Source organism: Bos taurus, chromosome 11, assembly GCF_002263795.3.
Source record: "Bos taurus isolate L1 Dominette 01449 registration number 42190680 breed Hereford chromosome 11, ARS-UCD2.0, whole genome shotgun sequence".
Classification (NCBI taxonomy): Eukaryota; Metazoa; Chordata; class Mammalia; order Artiodactyla; family Bovidae; genus Bos; species Bos taurus.
The window spans coordinates 44,243,670-44,267,370 of record NC_037338.1 but is presented as its reverse complement, the minus strand read 5'-3'; the positions used below and the strand labels follow the sequence as shown (position 1 = coordinate 44,267,370).

The following is a 23,701-nucleotide window of genomic DNA, read 5'->3' as shown; positions in this document are numbered from 1 at the left end:
GGGCGGGTCTGGTAGGGTGGGGAGGAGAACTGAGGGGAGGAGTCCTGTGGCCTCAGTGACGTGGGGCTGAGCGGGATGGAACGGGGAGCGGGAGTCCAGAAGGGAGGGGAAGGGAGATGAGAGGAGGGGTCCAGCAGCCTCCGTTGAGCTGGGGGCCCCTGGGCGGGCTGCGAGTCAGGGCTCCCAGACACCTCCTCGAATTGGGTCTGTCACAGGAGTGCCTAGATGTTTTAGAGCAGCAGTCTCGAAACTTTTTGGCACCAGGGACCCTTTCATGGAAGATATTTTCACAGATGGGGGGAGGGGGAAGATGGTTTCGGAATGATCTATACACAATTATACACACAAATATACACACATGTTTATTGTACGCTTTCTATTATTATTATAATATCAGCTCCACTTAAGATCATCAGGCACTAGATCCCAGAAGTTGGGGATCCCTATTTTAGAGAATGACCAGTCAGTGCCTGGGAGAGGATGGAGCACAATTGCTAAGTTAGAAAAAGAGGCGGGGAAGAGCAGCCATGGCTCTTCAGACCTTTGGGCGGGGCTGAAGCACTGATTGCGGCTCTATGGGGCCGGAAGTGGGCGTGTCAGGGCGTGTCCTCTGGAGGGAGCAGCCATTGCTGCCAGAGTAGGGGCCGGAAGTGGGCGGAGCCAGACGTGTCCAAGGGAAGGCGCTGAATGCAGCTGGTTCTTGGACCCAAAAGAGGTGGGGTGGAGTGGGGCGGGGCCCGCGGGAACAGTAAGGCCGCCTCCGGGGAGGCCGGAAGTGGGTGGGGCCCCCGACGGGGGCGTGTCCGCGGGCGAGGCAGGGGGGCGGTGGCTGTTAGTCCCGCGGCTGCGGCGCGCTAGGAACTTGTGGAGCGGCCGCCGCGTAGGTCCGGAGCCAACCAGGTACACTATCGAGATGGAGGGACCCGCCGAGTACAGGGCTCGGGATCGGCAGGCCGAGATGGAGCAGCCGGTTGGGGGCGCCCTGGGCGGATCGCCCGAACAGCGCGCCAGCGTCCGCCCCCGCCCCAAGGAGCCAGAGGACGCGGCGGGAGACCGCGCGGACCCCTTCGACCCGGTGGAAGGCACCCCGAGCGCACCGCTCGGAAGGCGACCCCGCGGTGGCCTAGTGGGGGAAGGTGCGCGGCCCGAACCGCTAGGCGATGCGCCCCCCACGCCGCGGCCGGGCCGCACTGCGCCCCGGGACCCGGCTGCAGGCGGCTCCCCTCAGCTGCGGCGCGGCCCCGGGGGCGCGGACGGCGCGGCGGCCGAGGAGGAGGGCGCGGGCTCTCTGACGCTGGATCCGCTGGAGCACGCGTGGATGCTGTCGGCCGCCGACGGCCGCTGGGACAGCCTGGAGGGGCTGCTGGCCTGTGAGCCTGGACTGCTGGCCAAGCGCGACTTCATCACCGGCTTTACCTGCCTGCATTGGGCAGCCAAGCACGGCCAGCAGGAGCTGCTGGCCCTGCTGGTACGCTTCGCGGGCCAGCACCGGCTGCCGGTGAACATCAACGCGCGCACGAGCGGCGGCTACACTGCGCTGCATCTGGCGGCCATGCATGGGCACGTGGAGGTGGTGAAGCTGCTGGTGGGGGCCTACGACGCGGATGTGGACGTTCGCGATTACAGCGGCAGGAAGGCCTCGCAGTACCTGAGCCCGAGCACCGCCGAGGAGATCCGGACGCTGGTGGGCGCCCTGGACGAGGACGAAGGCGAGAGCGCGGCGGGCAGCGGGGGAGGGCGCTGGAGGCTCTCGAGGGTGCTACCCTCGCACCTCATCTCCGGCAGGCTCTCCCACGCTCTGGAGGACGGCGGGGACCATCACCACCACCTGGCCGAGGGATTGACTGCGGGCAAAGCAAAGGAGCCGAATCGCAAAGCCTCGGGCAGCTCTAGTGGGCGGATGAAACCCAGACTCAACAAAATCCGCTTCCGAACCCAGATCATCCACACCACACCCTCTTTCAGAGACCCAGAGCAGCCTCTGGAGGAGGGGGAGGACGAGGAAGAGGACCGATCTCTTAAAGGCCACTCGTCCTCTTTCAAATTGAGACCCAAGTCCAATGTATTTGGGTAAAAATCATTTCTTTTAGAAAGTTCTGAGACTTGTTTGCCGTCAGGAATAGGATACTAGATGTAGACAAGAAAGTGAGACCAGAAAAGACGCTGAAGGCTGCATTCTTAATCCGAGGGGTCTCCCCAGCAATGTGGCTGCCGTGGCTTTCCAAGTGATTCCTCCAACCTTGACCTCGGTCCCCTGCCCCCTGCAGCCTCTCTGCCCTGGAGTTGCTGTTTTGGAGAACTAGTAATGTATCTAAATCCGGTGCAGAGTTGATGATTGCAGGTTCCTTTAATTTAAACATTGCCGGATGCCATGCAAAGTAAGGAATATTGCACTTTGCAGTATCTTTTTAAAAGTGGTTACTCTTCCAAGAGCTTCCCTTTGTGGCTCAGCTGGTCAAGATCCAACTGCAATTCAGGAGACCAGGGTTCGATCCTTGGGTTGGGCAGATCCCCCTGGAGAAGGGAAAGGGTACCCACTCCAGTATTATGGCCTGGAGAATTCTGTGGACCGTATAGTCCATGGGGTCCCGAAGAGTCGGACACGTATGAGCGACTCTCACTTTCACTTTGCACTCTTTCAAGAGCAACAAGACATGCAAGTAGTAATGAACTGGTAGTATTTGTAAGTGTAAACAAAACTACACACCGCCGTCTGTTTTTACTAATTGTATTTGCTTTAAGATACTACTGATGGCCAGGTCAGAGTTTACATGCACAAATACTAATTAGGGAATAATATGAATACAATTGGGAGTTCTCTTGGTACCCTACTTGTAAATTGTGTTCAACTCTTCAAAAGCTGTTTCAGCTTTAACTACTGAACTGAAGATATGGGCAACATTCACTTTTGAGTTAATCTGTTGGGTGGTTTCCTCTTAACTATCTCTAATACCCCTGCACTCAGTATTAAGGTACATTATTAATAACTACAGGGCTTCCCTGATAGCTCAGTTGGTAAAGAATCCACCTGCAATGAAGAGACCCCAGTTCGCTTCCTGGGTGGGGAAGATCCACTGGAGAAGGGATAGGTTACCCCCTCCAGTATTCTTGGGCTTCCCTTGTGGCACAACTATTTAAGAATCCACCTGCAATGCCAGAGACCTGGGTTTGATCCCTGGGTTGGAAAGATCCCCTGGAGAAGGGAAAGGCTACCCCACTCCAGTATTCTGGCCTGGAGAATTCCATGGACTATATAATCCATGGGGTCTCAAAGAGTCGGACTCGATTGAGCGACTTTCACTTTAATGACTACACAAGTTTTTATTTAAGAAAACACTTGTAACAACCTATGGTACTTCTAGGAAAATAATTGCCTCTGGTTCTTATTCTCACAAACTTGTTTTGCTCTTGTAAAAGTCTGAATTTTAGGAGTTTTTGTTCCAGGGCTTATACAACTGTTGGTTCTACTTGATGTGATCCTCTTTGTGCTTAGAGTTGAATTGCCTTCGGAAGCTGTTTCTGGTTTAGGTGATGAGCAAAAATTGATGTAAATGTTAGCTGATGCTTCTATGAAGTAATTATTAAATCAACTTAATGATTCTCACATAAGGTACACTTTTTATTTTCTAATGAAATACATTCATAATCTCAATACTTTGTAGCAGTGTTTTGCAAATGTTTAAAATACTAAATCCTTTTAGTTTTCATGTTTCTTTGAATCTATTAGAGACATAGAGTGAAGGTATTGGGAAGCTGGCTAGTAAATCTACCCAGTTAAAAATAGCACTTTATAAAAAAGGGAAAGATAATAGATGGGACATTTTCTATATTTAAATGCTGCTGGCTACTGAATCCTTTTGTATATAAGTGAAAAATATCAGTCATTGCAATTAAAGACTCAAGTGTACTTAATTACGTTTCATTCAAATATACTAGGGTGAATGTCTTTACAGTTATTGTTAAATTTAATTCAGAAACATATTAAATTCACTTGTAATAGGATTCAAAGCAATTTGAGAGAGATCTAATTCCAAAAACTTCTTCTCCCTTGGTCTTTTCCTTGTAAGAAGAAAAAGACAGTTCCTGAAACATGCATTTTGCAGCCTACGGAGATGACAGAGTGAGTTCACAGCTTGCAGAGTGAATGAACCAATACACGAATTGCACACAACTGCAGTGTTTAGAGAGTTCTTAAATCTTTAATTTCCCAAATTATAGAAATTTGTAACAAATTGGTCACACCTCCCTAGATAGTAGTTGAATTTGTTTAAAGGCTAATGAAAAGTATTCATATAAAACAAAGTATTGTCCATTCCTGTGCTTTTAGTTTTGTTTTAGGATTACAGAAGTGGGCTATGTACATTTGAGAAGCACTTTTATCCATACATTTAGGTGAAAAACAACCTAATTTTGTATAAATTAAAAATAGGTTCCTATCTAGTACAGGATAAGTTGTAATTTGTCACCAAGTCTTAGGCTTACAGACGTGTGAAGCTGAAGTGAGACATAAAAACACTGCAGAACCACCTGAACAGTTTAACCACCTGAACGTTCTCCTGAACAGTGTTAATCTCTTAAATGTGTATGGTTGGTTTAGTCACTCAGGCATGTCTGACTCTTACAACCCCATGGACTGTTGCCTGCCAGGCTCCTCTGTCCATGCAATTTTCCACGGTTGTTGTTAGTACTTAATTGCATAAAATCTATAATTTGCTAGATCTTTAGAAACTGAATCAATTCCTAATTTGCTTTTCTGATAAAATGTACTTTAAAGTTTCAAAAATCATTCCTAGGGGAACAATTTCTAGCATTCCTTGTCATGAGGTACTTGCGTGCAGTAAGTACAGCATTTTCAGCTACTTAACTCTGTTCCTCTTTTTTTTTTTTAATTTCCAATTATTTTTTTTGGAATTTTCCAGCTTATGAAAAGCAAGTGATTTATGTAGTTTGGTATCTGTGGAGTTATGCCTGCCATTAATGGAAATATGTGTGTCAGTTACTCAGAGGTTGTCGATATAAAACTGGTTAGAAAATCCAGGCATGTCCATGTGTTTCTTCCAGGTGCAGTGAAGACTGGTGAGTCTGTCACAGCTCCCTTCACTGTTATGGTATATGAAGTGCAGCTAGCTTATACAACCTGAACATATGGTGCTATTTTATTCATGTCTGAAATCTTGGCATCCAGAAGGCCTTGTCTCTTATTTTTCAAATAAGTGAAACTTTGGGAGTTCAGAAAGTAAAATCTATGAAGTTTGTTTTGTCAGAATAAAAGATTCACATTAGATTTTCCCTCTGAATTGTCTAAATCGCTGTAGTCTTTTACCTTTTATAATTTTATGGGGTTTTACATTTCATACAGTGCTTGTTTAAGTTTCCATCTGTCCTTTTTCTATCCCTTAAGTCACTGGCCATATATCCCTAATTACAGGTGGGGGGATGAAAGTTGGTGCTGTTCAGCACAAAGCAGTGGCAAGAGGACCTCAAGACTCAGCGCTCTTCCACAGCATTATCTTTTCTGCACTTTGAATTGCTAAGTTTTGGCCAAAGTGCTCTGGTTGGGCATGAGTGGTGGAGGATTCAGCTAGAGGAGAGGGTCATACCTTTACCTTAAAAAATGTGAACAAAAGGACCAACAGGGATTAGTTTCTAAAACATACATATGGCTCATGCCAGCTCAGTATATATATAACACATATATATAAAACAATAAAAAATGGGTGGAAGATCTAAAGAGGCATTTCTCCAAAGAAGACATACAGATGGCCAAAAAGCAGATGAAAAGATGCTCACTGTCACTAATTATTAGAGAAATGTAAATCAAACCCACAATGAGGTATCACCTCATACCAGTCAGAATGGCCATCATCAAAAAATCCACAAGCAAATACTGGAAAGCGTGTGGAGAAAAGGAAGCCCTCCTACACTGCTGGTGGCAATGTAACTTGATACAGCCAGGATGGAGGTTCCATAAAAAATTTAAAAATAGAGCTACCATATGATCCTACAATCCCACCACTGGGCACATATCCAGAGAAGAACATGGTTTGAAAGGATAATGCACTCCAATGTTCATAGCAGCACTGTTTACAATAGCCAGGACATGGAAGCAACATAAATGTCCATTGACAGAGGAATGGATGAAGAAGATATGGTACATATATGCAATGGGATATTACTCAGCCATTGAAAGAGTGAAATAATGCCATTTACAGCAACATGGTCGGACCTGGAGATTATCATACTGAATGAAGTAATTCAGAGAAAGATAAATATATGCTATCACTTGTATGTGGAATCTTTAAAGTGGTACAGATGGGCCTATTTACAAAACAGAGACAGATGTAGAAAACAAATTTATGGTTACCAAAGGGGAAAAGGGGAAGAATAAATTGGGAGATTGGGATTGACATAAACACGCTACTATATATAAAACAGATAATAAGAACCTACTCTATAGCACAGGGAACTCTACTCAGTGCTCTGCAATGGCCCATATGGGGAAAAAATCTAAAAAACGGGATACATGTGTATGTATAACTGAATCACTTTGGGGTACACCTGAAACTAACACAACATTGTAAATCAATTATACTCAAAAATTAATTAAAAAAAAAAACTATGACTCTTGCACAAACCAGCTACCATAAACCCTTCATGCCCAGTCAGAAGCTTAAGAAAGAAGGGAATGCCTTTTTCCATTCTCTTCAATATCCATCAAACATTGGACATTAATTAATTAATTTCCTCATCAAGGTTGCCCTTGATCTTTGTTTTGATGAAGTTCAGCAGATACAAAGTGTCATGTGAATCCTTGCTGTCAACTTCCTCATCCCTCCCTGTAGGAAGATCCTGCTACTGTTGCTGCTGGGACTTAGTGTTGTTGCTGATGTTTTGTGACAATGCATAAAACAAGGTTTCTGTTTCTAGAATAACTTCTTTCCTTAGAAGTGTGTATCTTAAAAGGGCTCATTGATGAGTTCATGTGAACATATCTGTAATTTTTCCTAGTGAAAGATATTTTTTATTTTGCTAAATACATGGTATTAATATTTAGTTTCTTTTAAGTTAATCCTGAAAGTACTCTGGGAATTTGCTGGAATCCATTGTTCCTTAAGTGATGAGTCACATAGTTACAATTTAAGGGCTAGAAGTGACCCTTTGTGAACCAAGGGTTCTTGAAAAACCGTATCTGTTTTTCAAGATATGGCAGCAGGTGTTTGCATCATTATTGATTTTTTTTCCAGTGAAGAATATTGTTTTCATGTTACCAAACTTTTTTCTCCTTAATCTTCTCTTTAAATGTCAGTTTTGTCCCAGGAAGGGGCTTCCCCATTCAGTTAATAAAGTGTCCACTTTTCCATATTGATGCTTCCCGTGATGGCTCAGAGGATGAAAAATCTGCCTGCAATGCAGGAGACCTGGGTTTGATCTCTGGGTCGGGAAGATCCCCTGGAGGAGGAAATGGCAACTCATTCCAGTATTCTTGCCTGGAGAATTCCATGGACAGAGGAACCTGGTGAACTACGTCCATGGGATCGCAAAGAGTCGGACACGACTGAGCAACTAACCCCTTTTTCATATTTATTGGGGAATGTGTGACAAGTGCCCCCCCTGGCACGAGGCCTGGCATGTTGAAACGCTAAGGAAATTTTTCATAATGTTGCATTACATGGATAATTTCAATAATATGCTTTCATTCCAATTGAATAAAGGTAAGAATTTTTCCTACAGTGTGACTGCACTGCCAGCCAAGCACTCCATCTGTAGCCCAGCCCAAAGAACAACCTATTTCGATCCTGGAGGTGGAATCGGCTTTATTAGGATTTTACTTTGTAAGCAATTTAAGAGATTTTCAACAGTAAATTTGATTATAAGAAGTTTTACTTACAAGTTTATTCAAGTACCTAATCCCTAGGAGAATCTGCTTTAAATGGCTTTAAATAGTCTAAGTATTATCATGCATACAAATGACTACTTGTCCTGTGAAGCCACAAAAGCAAGAGAACAGGGAGATGAAGTTTAGTTCAGCTTAGAGAGCTTTCTAATAATCATTTTAAGCAAAGAGTTGGACACAACTGAGTGACTGAACTGAACTGAATCTGTCCCATGAGGTAGAACACTCAGCCTTTGCAAATAACTGGTCAGGGGCTACATGAGGACCAGAAAAGGTGAAACATTTTAAAGCACCCCTGTGATTGATGCTGTGTTGAGAAACATTGCTCTAGACCACTCACTGACCAAAGCTTCAGCCCAAATTTGGCTGGGTTAGAATGAAGTTACATATATGTTTTGTGTTTTTTAAAACAAATGTTATATGCTGTTCTATCAAAGAACCTGGAAGTGCCTGTTAGAATATTCTGGGTCGCTAAGAAATGTTGAGCTAAATATTCTAGAAATATAATTGAGAATCCTTGAGATTTGTCCAGAAGTGTCTAGTGTTTTTTTTTTAACATTTACTCATTTTTGGCTGCACTGGGTCTTAGTTTGCAATGCTCAGGGTCTCTAGTTGTGATGCTTTGGCTTAGTTGCCCCAAAGCATGTGTAATCTTAGTTTCCTGACCAGGGATCAAATCTGCGTCCTCCACCTTGGAAAGTGGATTCCCAACCACTGGACCACCGGAGAAGTCCCTCCAACATTGATGAATGGGATCATGTTTGTCTTAGTCTGTTTGGGCTGATGAAAGAGCATCCCATAGATTAGGTGGCTTTTAAACAACAGAAGCTCGTTTCTCACGGTTATGGAGGCTGGCAGTACAAGATCAAGACCTCGGCATCTTGGTGTCCAGTGAGGGCCTGCTTCCTGGTTACTGGCAGCCGTGTGCTCTGCGTGTCCCTCTGGTGCCTTGGCACAGGGTCTCTGGCAAGGGCACTAATCCCATCATGAGATGAAGCCTTCCAAAAGATCCCACCTCCTCACAGTGTCACCTTGGAGTTTGGCTTTCAGCATGAATTCTGGGGGACACAAACATTCAGTCTGTGATGAGCTTATGTTCACAAGGCTCACTTGGTTGCAGTTAGCAGCTCAACTTGCACAGAGGGGAGTGACTCCTGGCTGCTGCTAAGCCACTTCAGTTTTGTCCGACTCTGTGCGACCCCATAGACGGCAGCCCACCAGGTTCCCCCGTCCCTGGGACTCTCCAGGCAAGAGCACTGGAGTAGGTTGCCATTTCCTTCTCCAATGCATGAAAGTGAAAAGTGAAAGTGAAGTCACTCAGTTGTGTCCAACTCTTAGCGACCCAATGGACTGCAGCCCACCAGGCTACTCCATCCATGGGATTTTCCAGGCAAGAGTACTGGAGTGGGGTGCCACTGCCTTCTCCAGACTCCTGGCTGAGGGTGTTCTTTGCGTAAAAGCCATTCATTCTGCTAGGAGGATGACTGTGTAAACCAGGTAAGGTTTTAAGCACATTATAAAAAGTAAGCTGTTTAATTCTCCCACCTCCCTCCCGCACTCAACTCTGGCATCTCTGATTTGTTGATGAGCAGTCAGTGGCAGAAACTGGCTACTCGCCCAAGTTCACGAAGCGAGTTGGCAGCAGAACCTGGCCTTGAACTCCAGCAGCTGGGCCCCCAGGCCACGCAGCAACCACTAGCTGTGCCACTTCTCTGGGAGCACAGAGGCAGGACTACACCCAGTGGTGCAGAGTGTGTACAGTCCCTGTGGAGGAAGAGACCCGACAGATCACCAATAAGTACTAGTGGGTGAGACAGACTTGACTTGTACACCTAATACCATTCCTGCACAGGAATAAGAATAGAACTGGACTTTTAGATGTTTGGTTTTCTTCATCTCACCTAGGATAGGATTCATCTGGGCTGGAAAAGGGCATCTCCTTAGCTCAGATGCTGGGGTTGCTCCACTGTGTAGGGTGTGGTCATATTTCTCCTCCGGCCACAACCTCCACCCAGTTGTCTGAGCACTTGAGCTTTACTTGAAGGTTCCCGTCCTTTGTAGTCCTGGGATTCCAGGTGGACCTGGAGGAAAACCAGCAGCTCGGCATTCATTTTCCTTACAGTAAAATTATAACTCACGACTGATGCTAAAGCTGAAACTCCAATACTCTGGCCACCTCATGCGAAGAGTTGACTCATTGGAAAAGACCCTGATGCTGGGAGGGATTGGGGACAGGAGGAGAAGGGGACGACAGAGGATGAGATGGCTGGATGGCATCACTGACTCGATGGACATGAGTTTGAGTGAACTCCAGGAGTTGGTGATGGACAGGGAGGCCTGGCATGCTGGTATTCATGGGGTCGCAGAGTCGGAAACGACTGAGTGACTGAACTGAACTGAATTATGAATTTTGGAATCTCATTTCAGAATATGCAGAAGCTTACCTTTGCTCCACTACAAAGGGTGATGGGTGAGTTAAGAACAGAATTTCAAAAGATATTTGCTCCATTGTTTGCAATTTCTCTTAAAAAACCAACGAGTCACTTGCTACAATTTTGATACCCAATTAATTATGCATGAACTTCAAATGAACAAAAATGCCTAGTTTTATTTACTATTTTTGTATTTTAAAAAAATGTATGCTCATGGGTAGCTTGAAGCAGATAGGGTGAAAAGTAAAAACTACTAATTTCTCCTCCATTTGCATCCCCATCAGAATTCCAGCTAACGCTTCCTTCTATACTTTCGGGTATTTGACTTTTCCTTAATTCAGGCTGGCCTCTCTCCTTGACTTAAAACGCTTTATCCACATTTTACTGGATTATACCTAATGCAGATACTGAAGAAGCAAAGGAAAGCTGGTGTTGGGCTTCCAGCCTGCGAGCCCCTGTGCGTGCCGGCCTCCAGGGTTTCCACAGCCTCCTGACCACGGCCCACTACTCTCCGCCCTCACCTTGGGCCACTAGTCGCCAGCGCTAGGCTCCTTCCAAGCCTGGCACTCTTCTCTGAGCTATGCAGGCAGTGGTGTCACTTTCCGGTCGCTGCCTCGTCCCTGCCTCTGTCCCCAACCCTGACAAGTCTGACAGTTTTCTGCTGCTTGCCTGGGCCTTGTGTGCCCCTAGCTCTTGGAGCTGCGGGTTTCTGGCCATCTATCTGTTCTCAAGTGCACGCCTTCATCTTGCCCATTCATCCTGAACGTGAAGACTGAGGAACAAAGGGCTCTTCTGGACACCTGGTCCCCCACCATCTTTACTTTGCACACAAATTTTGGATCCCTAAGAAGAGGATACAACTTGAGCTCTTCTCTTCTCAGACCTATGCTGAGCAGCGCTGCAGGAGAGCTGCTAGGTGATGAGCCTCGTGTGTGCCTGCAGTGATGTAGTTCCAAAAAGCCACCCCCTTGATTATCTTCCCCAAGGTTTTACCCAATGCCTGTTCCTTGAAATGTTCCTTCCAGGAGAGGGAACATGTGAAACCATAATGACCACTAGAAAACACTGCATTCCTCTATGAAAAACCTGGGAGTTCAGTTCAGTTCAGTTCAGTCGCTTGGTCATGTCTGACTTTGCAACCCCATGGACTGCAGCAAGCCAGGCTTCCCTGTCCATCACCAACTCCCAGACCTTGCTCAAACTCATGTCCATTGAGTCAGTGATGCCATCCAACCATCTCATCCTCTGTCGTCCCCTTCTGCCTTCAATCTTTCCTAGAATCAGGGTCTTTTCCAATGTGTTAGTTTTCCCCATAAGGTGGCCAAGTATTGGAGTGTCAGCTTCAGCATCAGTCCTTCCAATGAATATTCAGGACTGATTTCCTTTAGAATGACTGGTTGGATCTCCTTGCAGTCCAAGGGATTCTCAAGAGTCTTCAACACTACAGTTCAAAAGCATTAATTCTTCAGTTCTTAGCTTTTTTACAGTCCAAGTCTCACACCCATACATGACCACTGGAAAAATCATAGCTTTGGCTATACAGACCTTTGTCAGCAATGTCTCTGCTTTTTAATATTCTGTCTTTTCTTCATAGCTTTTCTTCCAAGGAACAAGCATCTTTTAATTTCAAGACTGCAGTCACCATCTGCAGTGATTTTGGAGCCCCCCAAAATAAAGTCTCTCCCTGTTCCCATTGTTTCCCCATCTATTTGCCATGAAGTGATGGGACTGGATACCATGATCTTAGTTTTTTGACTGTTGAGTTTTTAGTTAGCTTTTTCATTCTCCTCTTTCACTTGCATCAAGAGGCTCTTTAGTTCTACTCTTTCTGCCATAAGGATGGTGTCATCTGCATATCTGAGGTTACTGATACTACTCCCAGCAAGCTTAATTCCAGTTTGTGCTTCATCCAGCCCAGCATTTCTCATGATGTACTCTGCATTTAAGTTAAATAAGCAGGATGACAATATACAGCCTTGACGTATTCCTTTCCCAATTTGGAACCAATCTGTTGTTTCATGTGCGGTTCTAACTGTTGCTTCTTGACCTGCATACAGATTTCTCAGGAGGCAAGTCTGGTGGTCTGGTATTCCTATCTCTTTCAGAATTTTCCATAGTTCGTTGTGATCTACACAGTCAAAGGCTTTGTTGTAGTCAATAAAGCAGAAGTAGATGCTTTTCTGGAACTCTCTTGCTTTTTTGATGATCCAGCAGATGTTGGCAATTTGATCTCTGGTTCCTCTGCCTTTTCTAAATCCAGCTTGAACATCTGGAAATTCACCGTTCACATATTGTTGAAGCCTGGCTTGGAGAATTTTGACCATGACTTTACTAGCATGTGAGATGAGTGCAATTGTGCAGTAGTTTGAACATTCTTTGGCATTGCCTTTCTTTGGGATTGGAATGAAAACTGACCTTTTCCTGTCCTGTGGCCGCTGCTGAGTTTTCAAAATTTACTGACATATTGAGTGCAGCACTTTCACAGCATCATCTTTTAGGATTTGAAATAGCTCAACTGGAATTCCATCACCTCCACCAGCTTTGTTCGTAGTGATGCTTCCTAAGGCCCACTTGACGTTGCATTCCAGGATGTCTGGCTCTAGGTGAGGGATCACACCATCGTGGTTATCTGGGTCATGAAGATCTTTTTTGTATCATTCTCCTATTTATTCTTGCCAACTCTTCTTAACATCTTCTGTTATGTCCATACCATTTTTGTCCTTTATTTTGCCCATCTTTGCATGAAATGTTCCCTTGGTATCTCTAATTTTCTTGAAAAGATCTCTAGTCTTCCCCATTCTGTTCTTTCCCTCTATTTCTTTGCATTGATCACTGAGGAAAGCTTTCTAATCTCTTCTTGCTATTCTTTGGAACTCTGCATTCAGATGGGTATTTTTCCTTTTCTCCTTTGCCTTTAGCTTCTCTTCTTCCCTCAGCTATTTGTAAGGCCTCCTCAGACAACTATTTTGCCTTTTTGCATTTCTTTTTCTTAGGGATGGTCTTGATCACTGCCTCCTGTACAATGTCAGGAACCTCTGTCCATAGTTCTTCAGGCACTCTGTCTGTCAGATCTAATCCCTTGAATCTATTTGTCACTTCCACTGTATAATGGTAAGGGATTTGATATAGCTCATACCTGAATGGTCTAGTGGTTTTCCCTACTTTCTTCAATTTAAGTCTGAATTTTGCATAAAGGAGTTCATGATCTGAGCCACAGTCAGCTCCCAGTCTTGTTTTTGCTGATGGTAATATAATCAATCTGATTTCAGTATTGACCATCCGGTGATGTCCACGTATAGAGTCGTCTCTTGTGTTGTTGGAAGAGGATGTTTGCTATGACCAGTGCATTCTTTTGGCAAAACTCTGTTAGCCTTTGCCCTGCTTCATTTTGTACTTCAAGACCAAACTTGCCTGTTACTCCAGGTATCTCTTTACTTCCGACTTTTGCATTCCAGTCTCCTGTGATGAAAAGTACATCTTTTTTGGTGTTAATTCTAGAAGGTCTTGTAGGTCCTCATAGAACCATTCAACTTCAGCTTCTTCAGCATTACTGGTTGGGGCATAGACTTGGATTATTGTGATACTGAATGGTTTGCCTTGGAAATGAACAGAGATCATTCTGTCGTCTTTAAGATTGCACCCAAGTACTGCATTTAGGATTCTTTTGTTGACTATGAGGGCTACTCCATTTCTTCTAAGGGAATCTTGCCCACAGTAGTAGATATAATGGTCATCTGAATTAAATTCACCCATTCCAGTCCATTTTAGTTCACTGATTCCTAAAATGTCTATGTTTACTCTTGCCATCTCCTGTTTAACCACTTCAATTTCCTTGATTCATGGACCTAACATTCCAGGTTCCTATGCCATATTGTTCTTTACAGCATTGGACTTTATTTTCATCACCAATCACATCCACAACTGGGTGTTGTTTTTGCTTTGGCTCCATCTCTTCATTCTCTCTGGATTTATTTCTCCACTCTTCTGCAGTAGCATAATGGACACCTACCAGCCTGGAGAGATCATCTTTCAGTGTCCTATCTTTTTGCCTTTTTCATTTTGTTCATGGGGTTCTCAAGGCAAGAATACTGAAATGGTTTTCCATTCCTTTCTCCAGTGGACCACTTTTTGTCAAAACTCTCCACCATGACCTGTTCGTCTTGGGTGGCCCTACACGGCATGGCTCATAGTTTCATTGAGTTAGACAAGTCTGTGGTCCATGTGATCAGTTTGGTTAGTTTTCTGTGATTATGGTTTTCATTCTGTCTACCCTCTGATGAATAAGAGGCTTATGGAAGCTTCCTGATGGGAGAGACTGACTATGGGGGAAACCAGATCTTGTTCTGATGGGCGGGGCCATGCTCAGTAAATCTTTAATCCAATTTTCTCTTGATGGGTGTGGCTGTGTTCCCTTCCTGTTGTTGGCCTGAGGCCAAACTGTTGAACCACATCTCCACTGGAGACTCCTTGACAGTCACAGGCAAGTCTAACTCAGTCTCTTGTGAGGACACTGCTCTTTTCTCCTGTCTCCTGGTGTACACAAGGTTTTGTTTGTGCCCTACAAGAGTCTGTTTCCCCAGTCCTGTGGAAGTTCTATAATCAAATCCCACCAGCCCCCAAAATCAAATTCCCTGGGAGTTCTCAGTCTCTTTGCTGGATCCCCAGGCCAGGAAATCTGTTGTGGTTCCTGGAAAAAACTGGAAAACGACCTTTGAAACAAAATCAGTCTCCTAAAAATTCCTTCTTTAGTAAGTTAGGGGTGGGGAGAGAAAAGGACAAGGGAGGGAGGACCCAGAGAACCTGAGGTGGGGTATGGACAGCATAGGGTGCTCACCAGGGCCCCAGGGAGGGACCAGACCATGATCTCTTGTGTTGTCATGGGGCTCATTTAATTCTACAGAAATATGATGGTTGCCCTCTGTGCACGGTAGGGCTTGGTGTCCTCTATTAGTCTTCCGGCTCTGGAAGGGAGAGTCAAAGTGTTCAAAGGAGACTGTGGGAGCATGGAAGGGGTCTGAGGCTAAGAGGAAAACACTGCCATGGTTCAGCCTATCATACACAATTGTTTTGTGGTAAGCCTCCCTGGGGATGCTACATGGAGAGTTAGTGAGAGAGAAGCATGTAGCAGCAGCTTGGTACATCTTGCTCTGATTGGGAGTCGAGGGGGTCACCCACAGATCCTGGAGAGTGTCTTGAGCAGGACGGTAACAGGGTGCATTTATGTCTTCAGGAGAGGTATCTAGCAGAATCAGTTGCTTTCCTTAGTCTAACAGCATTCTGGGCTATGATATATGTGTTCAGCCCTCTTGCCCACTGCATACTGAAGCCACTGCAAACCATCAGGGGTGTTGCTGGAGGTGGGCTCCTGCTACCCATCCCCACCCCCGCAGTGAGGATAATTTACTCTGGACCATGTGACCCTCTGCATGCACTGGCTTCCCACACCCTGTGCTGCCTCTTGCTTGTACCCAGGACTCTTCAGGTGTGGGCAGTGTTGAAATTAAGCCTTTGGCTAATTATGAAGCAGGTGAACAAAACAGAGGAGTATTTAAGAGACGTGCTGCTATGGGGTGAGGGGTGAATGTTAAACCACCACCATGTGCCTTTCATTCAAGGCTAATTCTGCCCCTAGTGCAGGATGTTGAAGAGAGATTCCCAACTCCTAAACCTTGAGGTCATTTTAATCAGAAAATTCTGTGCCATCTATGCTTCTTGTCATGCTCTGCAACCTAGCTGCAGGTCACTGTCTGTGTTCACTAACCCCAGGACCTGTGTTGAAACAGATGTTTGTCAGCCTAATTTGAGTTTGCTAAATAGACATCAATCGCACATGCAACATCTTAGAATTCAGAATTTTCATCCATTCATATTGATCTCACCTGCAATTAGTATTGATTTTAGTATTTTAAAATACTTAGATATAATTGACTCATGCAAAACACGTTATTTTCTCCTTTAGTTCTGTTCAGTTCAGTCACTCAGTCGTGTCCAACTCTTCGCGACCCCATGAATCACAGCACGCCAGGCCTCCCTGTCCATCACCAACTCCCGGAGTTCACTCAGACTCACGTCCATCGAGTCAGTGATGCCATCCAGCCATCTCATCCTCTGTCATCCCCTTCTCCTCCTGCCCCCAATCCCTCCCAGCATCAGAGTCTTTTCCAATGAGTCAACTCTTAGCATGACGTGGACAAAGTACTGGAGTTTCAGCTTTAGCATCATTCCCTCCAAAGAAATGCCAGGGGTAATCTCCTTCAGAATGGACTGGGTGGTTTTCCTTGCAGTCCAAGGGACTCTCAAGAGTCTTCTCCAACACCACAGTTCAAAAGCATCAATTCTTCGGTGCTCAGCCTTCTTCGCAGTCCAACTCTCACATCCATACATGACCACTGGAAAAACCATAGCCTTGACTAGATGAACCTTTGTTGGCAAAGTAATGTCTCTGCTTTTGAATATGCTATCTAGGTTGGTCATAACTTTCCTTCCAAGGAGTAAGCATCTTTTAATTTCATGGCTGTAGTCACCATCTGCAGTGATTTTGGAGCTCAAAAAAATAAAGTCTGACACTGTTTCCACTGTTTCCCCATCTATTTGCCATGAAGTGATGGGACCGGATGCCATGATCTTCGTTTTCTGAATGTTGAGCTTTAAGCCAACTTTTTCACTCTCCACTTTCACTTTCATCAAGAGGCTTTTGAGTTCCTCTTCACTTTCTGCCATAAGGGTGGTGTCATCTGCATATCTGAAGTTATTGATATTTCTCCCGGCAATCTGGATTCCAGTTTGTGTTTCTTCCAGTCCAGCGTTTCTCATGATGTACTCTGCATATAAGTTAAATAAACAGGGTGATAATATACAGCCTTGACGTACTCCTTTTCCTATTTGGAACCAGTCTGTTGTTCCATGTCCAGTTCTAACTGTTGCTTCTTGACCTGCATATAGGTTTCTCAAGAGGCAGGTCAGGTGGTCTGGTATGCCCATCTCTTTCAGAATTTTCCACAGTTTATTGTGATCCACACAGTCAAAGGCTTTGGCATAGTCAATAAAGCAGAAATAGATGTTTTTCTGGAACTCTCTTGCTTTTTCCATGATCCAGCGGATGTTGGCAATTTGATCTGTGGTTGCTCTGCCTTTTCTAAAACCAGCTTGAACATCAGGAAGTTCACAGTTCACATATTGCTGAAGCCTGGCTTGGAGAATTTTGAGCATTACTTTGCTAGCATGTGAGATGAGTGCAATTATGCGGTAGTTTGAGCATTCTTTGTCATTGCCTTTCTTTGGGATTGGAATGAAAACTGACTTTTTCCAGTCCTGTACCCACTGCTGAGTTTTCCAAATTTGTTTGCATATTGAGTGCAGCACTTTCACAGCATTATCTTTTAGGATTTGAAATAGCTCAACTGGAATTCCATCACCTCCACTAGCTTTGTTCATAGTGATGCTTTCTAAGGCCCACTTGACTTCACATTCCAGGATGTCTGGCTCTAGGTCAGTGATCACACCATCATGATTATCTTGGTCATGAAGATCTTTTTTGTACAGTTCTTCTGTGTATTCTTGCCACCTCTTCTTAATATCTTCTGCTTCTGTTAGGTCCATACCATTTCTGTCCTTTATTGAGCCCATCTTTGCATGAAATGTTCCCTTGGTATCTCTAATTTTTTTGAAGAGATCTCTAGTCTTTTCCATTCTGTTGGTTTCCTCTATTTCTTTGCACTGATCACTAAGGAAAGCTTTCTTATCTCTCCTTGCTATTCTTTGGAACTCTGCATTCAGATGCTTATATCTTTCCTTTTCTCCTTTGCTTTTCACTTCTCTTCTTTTCACAGCTATTTGTAAGGCCTCCTCAGACAGCCATTTTGCTTTTTTGCATTTCTTTTCCATGGGGATGGTCTTGATCCCTGTCTCCTGTACAATGTCACGGACCTCCATCCATAGTTCATCAGCCACTCTGTCTATAGATCTAGTCCCTTAAATCTAGGGGCTTTCTCACTTCCACTGTATAATCATAGGGGATTTGATTTAGGTCATACCTGAATGGTCTAGTGGTTTTTCCTACTTTCTTCAATTTCAGTCTGAATTTGGCAATAAGGAGTTCATGATCTGAGCCACAGTCAGCTCCCGGTCTTGTTTTTGCCGACTGTATAGAGTTTCTCCATCTTTGGCTGCAAAGAATATAATCAGTCTGATTTCGGTGTTGACCATCTGGTGATATCCATGTATAGAGTCTTCTCTTGTGTTGTTGGAAGAGGGGTTTTTTCTATGACCAGTGTGTTCTCTTGGCAAAACTCTATTAGCCTTTGCCCTGCTTCATTCCGTACTCCAAGGCCAAATTTGCCTGTTACTCCAGGTGTTTCTTGACTTCCTACTTTTGCATTCCAATCCCCTATAATGAAAAGGACATCGTTTGGGGGTGTTAGTTCTAAAAGGTCTTGTAGGTCTTCATAGAACCGTTCAACTTCAGCTTCTTCAGCGTTACTGGTTGGGGCATAGGCTTGGATTACTGTGATACTGAATGGTTTGCCTTGGAAATGAACAGAGATCATTCTGTCATTTTGGGGATTGCATCCAAGTACTGCATTTTGGACTCTTTTTTGACCATGATGGCTACTCCATTTCTTCTAAGGGATTCCTGCCAGCAGTAGTAGATATAATGGTCATCTGAGTTAAATTCCCCCATTCTAGTCCATTTTAGTTTGCTGATTCCTAGAATGTCGACGTTTACTCTTGCTATCTCCTGTTTGACCACTTCCAATTTGCCTTTATTCATGCACCTAACATTCCAGGTTCCTATGCAATATTGCTCTTTATAGCATCGGATCTTGCTTCTATCACCAGTCACATCAACAACTGGGTATTGTTTTTGCTTTGGCTCCATCCTTTCATTCTTTCTGGAGTTATTTCTCCACTGATCTCCAGTAGTATATTGGGCACTTACAGACCTGGTGAGTTCCTCTTTCGGTATCCTATCATTTTGCCTTTTCATACTGTTCATGGGTAAAAGCATAGGGTGATGTATATCAAACATAATCTGATCATTCAGTTCATTTCAGTCGCTCAGTCATTTCCAACCCTTTGTGACCCCATGAACTGCAGCATGCCAGGCCTCCCTGCCCATCACCAACTCCCGGAGTCCACCCAAACCCATGTCCATTGAGTGGGTGATGCCATCCAGCCATCTCATCCTCTGTCACCCCCTTCTCCTCCTGCCCTCAATCTTTCCCAGCATCAGGGTCTTTTCAAATGAGTCAGCTCTTCGCACCAGGTGGCCAAAATATTGGAGTTACAGCTTCAACATCAGTCCTTTCAATGAACACCCAAGACTGATCTCCTTTGGGATGGACTGGTTGGATATCCTTGCATTACCGGTAGAGAAAAGGAAAATGAAGTGGGCAAACTTAACTGTGTCTGTGGAGTTTTGTTTCTTTAAAAAAATCTGAATCAAACACAGCAAGATTTTTTTTTCAAACTTTAAACTTTTTATTTTGTATTAAGGTATAACCAGTTAACAATGCTTTGATAGTTTCAGGTGAACAGCAAAAGGACTCAGCCATACATATACATGTATTCATTCTCCCCCACACTCCTATCCCCCCATCCAGGCTTGCACATAACACTGAGCAGAGTTCCCTGTGCTGTCCAGTAGGTCCTTGTTGGTTATCTATTTTTAATATAGCTGAGTGTAGATGACCTTCCCAAACTCCCTAACTATCCCTTCCCTTCAGCAACCTTAAGTTTATTTTCAAAGTGAAACACAGCAAGATTTAAAATATGATAAAGCCGAGTGATGACTGGACATTTGCTATACTTCTCTGCATGTTTGGAATGTTGTCCAAGGGAGAAAAGAACAAAAAAGACAAGAAAGAAGCAAGAACAAGAAAGAATAAAAAAGGAACAAGAAAGAAAGGCGTTCTTTGGTCTTCTGTATCATGGTACTTCCCTTCTCACTCTTTGAACTCATTCACGATAAGCATCTAAGTGATAAAACATGTCCTTGCACGGAAGAGGCCCCCAGCAGGAGCACCAGCAGGCGGATGGGGAGTGGGCTGGTCTGTGGCAGGTCCCACATCTCCATTCCCACCCTGTCGGAACCTCACATCTCTGCTACTCACAGCCATACCTCTCAGACCGGCAAATCTGGGAACTTGATGTAGACCGGCTTCTACACTGCCGATAGCAGGTTGGGAAGATCAGAGTGAGGTGCAGGCTCCACTGCTCTGTCATCCACAGTCAGGCTGGCCCTGCAGTTTCCCGGGAGCAGATCCCCAGTGTGGTCCTCAGCCTTAGGATGCTAGAGCCGAGTGCAGGCCTCCATCCTGGCATGGATGGGGCTGCAGCAGTGGGGGCCTGGGTCCACTGCTGCAGCAGGAACTTTAAAAACCCAAACTTCTGTGTGGAAGTATAGAAAATACATGCAGAAAGCACACGATTCTATGTATATAATGATGACTTTTAAACAAACTCATCCCAGCTATTTAAGGGGCACCCAGAATGAGACACAGAGCAACACCAGCCCTAGAAAACTGTCTCACACCACCTTCCATCCCTGCCCTCCTCACAAGGGTGACTCGCTCCTGACTCATAATGTCCTAGGTTCGTGTTGACAATGTTGTACATTTTTTAAGGGGAATTATACGCTCTGTACTCCTTGTGTCTGACTGTTTGCTCTATAGCACTTGGAAGATTCATCCATGTTGTTGCAATGAGGTCTGTGTTTATTCTCCTTGCTGTGTGGTTGTGTGATTCTCACAATTTCCCTTTCCTCCATTGACATCGGTGAGTAGTTTTGTTTGGGGCCTCATGGGTCCTGGGGCTGTGAGTTCTTGCCTGGCATCTCTGTGATGTGTGGCCTGCCTTCCCAGTGGATAGATGGGGTGGCTCCAGGATCCTTTGTTAGTGGTTTCTGGGACTTTGCTCAAAGCCTGGCCTGCAGCTGCCTCCTAATACTCATGAGGCCTGGGAACAGCCGAGGGTCCCCCTCTCCTGATTTCTGTCACTGGCAACTGACCACTAACCATTAAAAATGGGTATTTCCTGTTTTCCCCATTTGGCCACATCAGTTTCCACATGTAAGCCTCCTTCACTTATGTAAGCAATCGTATTCTCATACTTTCTGTTAAACTCATCTTCTTTCCCCCAGAGCTGTCTGCTTTTATTTTGTATGTGCTAATTATTTTGTTGTTTTTAGTTACATGGAATGTATTTTCTTTTTTTTTTTTTTAATTGAAGTATAGTTGATTTACAATTTTTATATAGTTTTATTTATTATTTTCCTTATCGGAGTGTAATTGCTTCACAATGTTGTTAGTTCCTGCTAAACAGCAAAGTGAATCAGCTCTATGGATGCATGTATCCCCTCCCTCATGGACTGCCCTCCCCCCACCCTCCCCAAGTCATCACCGAGCACCAGGCTGAGCCCCTGTGGTGTACACGTACAGCAGCTTCCCAGTGACTATTTTACACGTGGTATTGTATGTATGTCAGTGCTACTCCCAGTTCGCCCCACCCTACCCTTCCCCCACTATGTCCACATGTCCTTTCTCCATGTCACTGTCTCTATCCCTGCCTTGCAAATAGGTTCTGTGTACCGTTTTCTAGATTTCCACATATATGCATTCAGTTCAGTTCAGTCACTCAGTCGTGTCTGACTCTTTGCAACCCCATGAATCGCAGCACGCCAGGCCTCCCTGTCTCTCACCAACTCCCGAAGTTCACCCAGACTCACGTCCATCGAGTCGTCGATGCCATCCAACCATCTCATTCTCTGTCATCTGCTTCTCCTCCTGCCCCCAATCCCTCCCAGCATCAGAGTCTTTTCAAATGATGAGTCAACTCTTCGCATGAGGTGGCCAAAGTACTGGTTTCAGCTTTAACATCATTCCTTCCAAAGAGATCCCAGGGCTGATCTCCTTCAGAATGGACTGGTTGGATCTCCTTGCAGTCCAAGGGACTCTCAAGAGTCTTCTCCAACACCACAGTTCAAAAGCATCAATTCTTCGGCGTTCAGCCTTCTTCACAGTCCAACTCTCACATCCATACATGACCACAGGAAAAACCATAGCCTTGACTAGATGAACCTTTGTTGGCAAAGTAATGTCTCTGCTTTTGAATATGCTGTCTAGGTTGGTCATAACTTTCCTTCCAAGGAGGAAGTGTCTTTTAATTTCATGGCTGCAGTCACCATCTGCAGTGATTTTGGAGCCCAGAAAAATAAACTCTGACATTGATTCCACTGTTTCCCCATCTATTTGCCATGAAGTGATGGGACCAGATGCCATAATCTTTGTTTTCTGAATGTTGAGCTTTAAGCCAACTTTTTCACTCTCCACTTTCACTTTCATCAAGAGGCTTTTGAGTTCCTCTTCACTTTCTGCCATAAGGGTGGTGTCATCTGCATATCTGAGGTTATTGATATTTCTCCCAGCAATCTTGATTCCAGCTTGTGCTTCTTCCAGTCCAGCGCTTCTCATGATGTACTCTGTATATAAGTTAAATAAGTAAGGTGACAATATACAGCCTTGACATACTCCTTTTCCTATTTGGGACCAGTCTGTTGTTCCATGTCCAGTTCTAACTGTTGCTTCCTCACCTGCATACAAATTTTTCAAGAGGCAGATCAGGTGGTCTGGTATTCCCATCTCTCTCAGAATTTTCCACAGTTTATTGTGATCCACACAGTCAAAGGCTTTGGCATAGTCAATAAAGCAGAAATAGATGTTTTTCTGGAACTCTCTTGCTTTTTCCATGATCCAGCGGATGTTGGCGATTTGATCTCTGGTTACTCTGCCTTTTCTAAAACCAGCTTGAACATCAGGAAGTTCACGGTTCACATATTGCTGAAGCCTGGCTTGGAGAATTTTGAGCATTACTTTACTAGCATGTGAGATGAATGAAATTGTGTGGTAGTTTGGGCATTCTTTGGCATTGCCTTTCTTTGGGATTGGAATGAAAACTGACCTTTTCCAGTCCTGTGGCCACTGCTGAGTTTTCCAAATGTGCTGGCATATTGAGTGCAGCACTTTCACAGCATCATCTTTCAGGATTTGTGCATTAATACATGATATTCCTTTTTCTCTTTCTTACTTCACTCTGTATGACAGACTCTAGGTCCACCCACATAACTGCAAATAACCCAATTTCATTCCTTTTATAGCTGAATAATGTTCCATTGTATATATGTACCACATCTCTATCTATTTATCTGTTGATGGATGTTTAGGTTGCTTCCATGTCCTAGCTATTGTAAAAAGTGCTACAACAACCCCTGGGGTGCATGTGTCTTTTTGAATTATGATTTTCTTAGGATATATGCCAAGGAGTAGAATTGTAAGCTCATCAGTTCAGTTCAGTTGCTCAGTTGTGTCTGACTCTTTGT

The 23,701-nt window shown here is 44.6% G+C and overlaps 1 protein-coding gene across 1 annotated transcript; it reads left to right on the top strand.

Annotated features, from left to right (window-relative positions):
• Window positions 1-61: 61 nt before the first annotated feature.
• SOWAHC (sosondowah ankyrin repeat domain family member C) lies at window positions 62-5,293 on the top strand. The gene has a single exon (XM_024999411.2). The coding sequence runs from the start codon at window positions 914-916 to the stop codon at window positions 2,072-2,074; it is 1,161 nt and encodes a 386-aa protein (XP_024855179.1). The 5' UTR covers window positions 62-913; the 3' UTR covers window positions 2,075-5,293.
• The last annotated feature ends 18,408 nt before the right edge of the window (window positions 5,294-23,701 follow it).

Excerpts from the sequence above, each read along its gene's own strand:
- SOWAHC (XM_024999411.2), top strand. The coding sequence starts at position 914 with ATGGAGGGACCCGCCGAGTACAGGGCTCGGGATCGGCAGGCCGAGATG.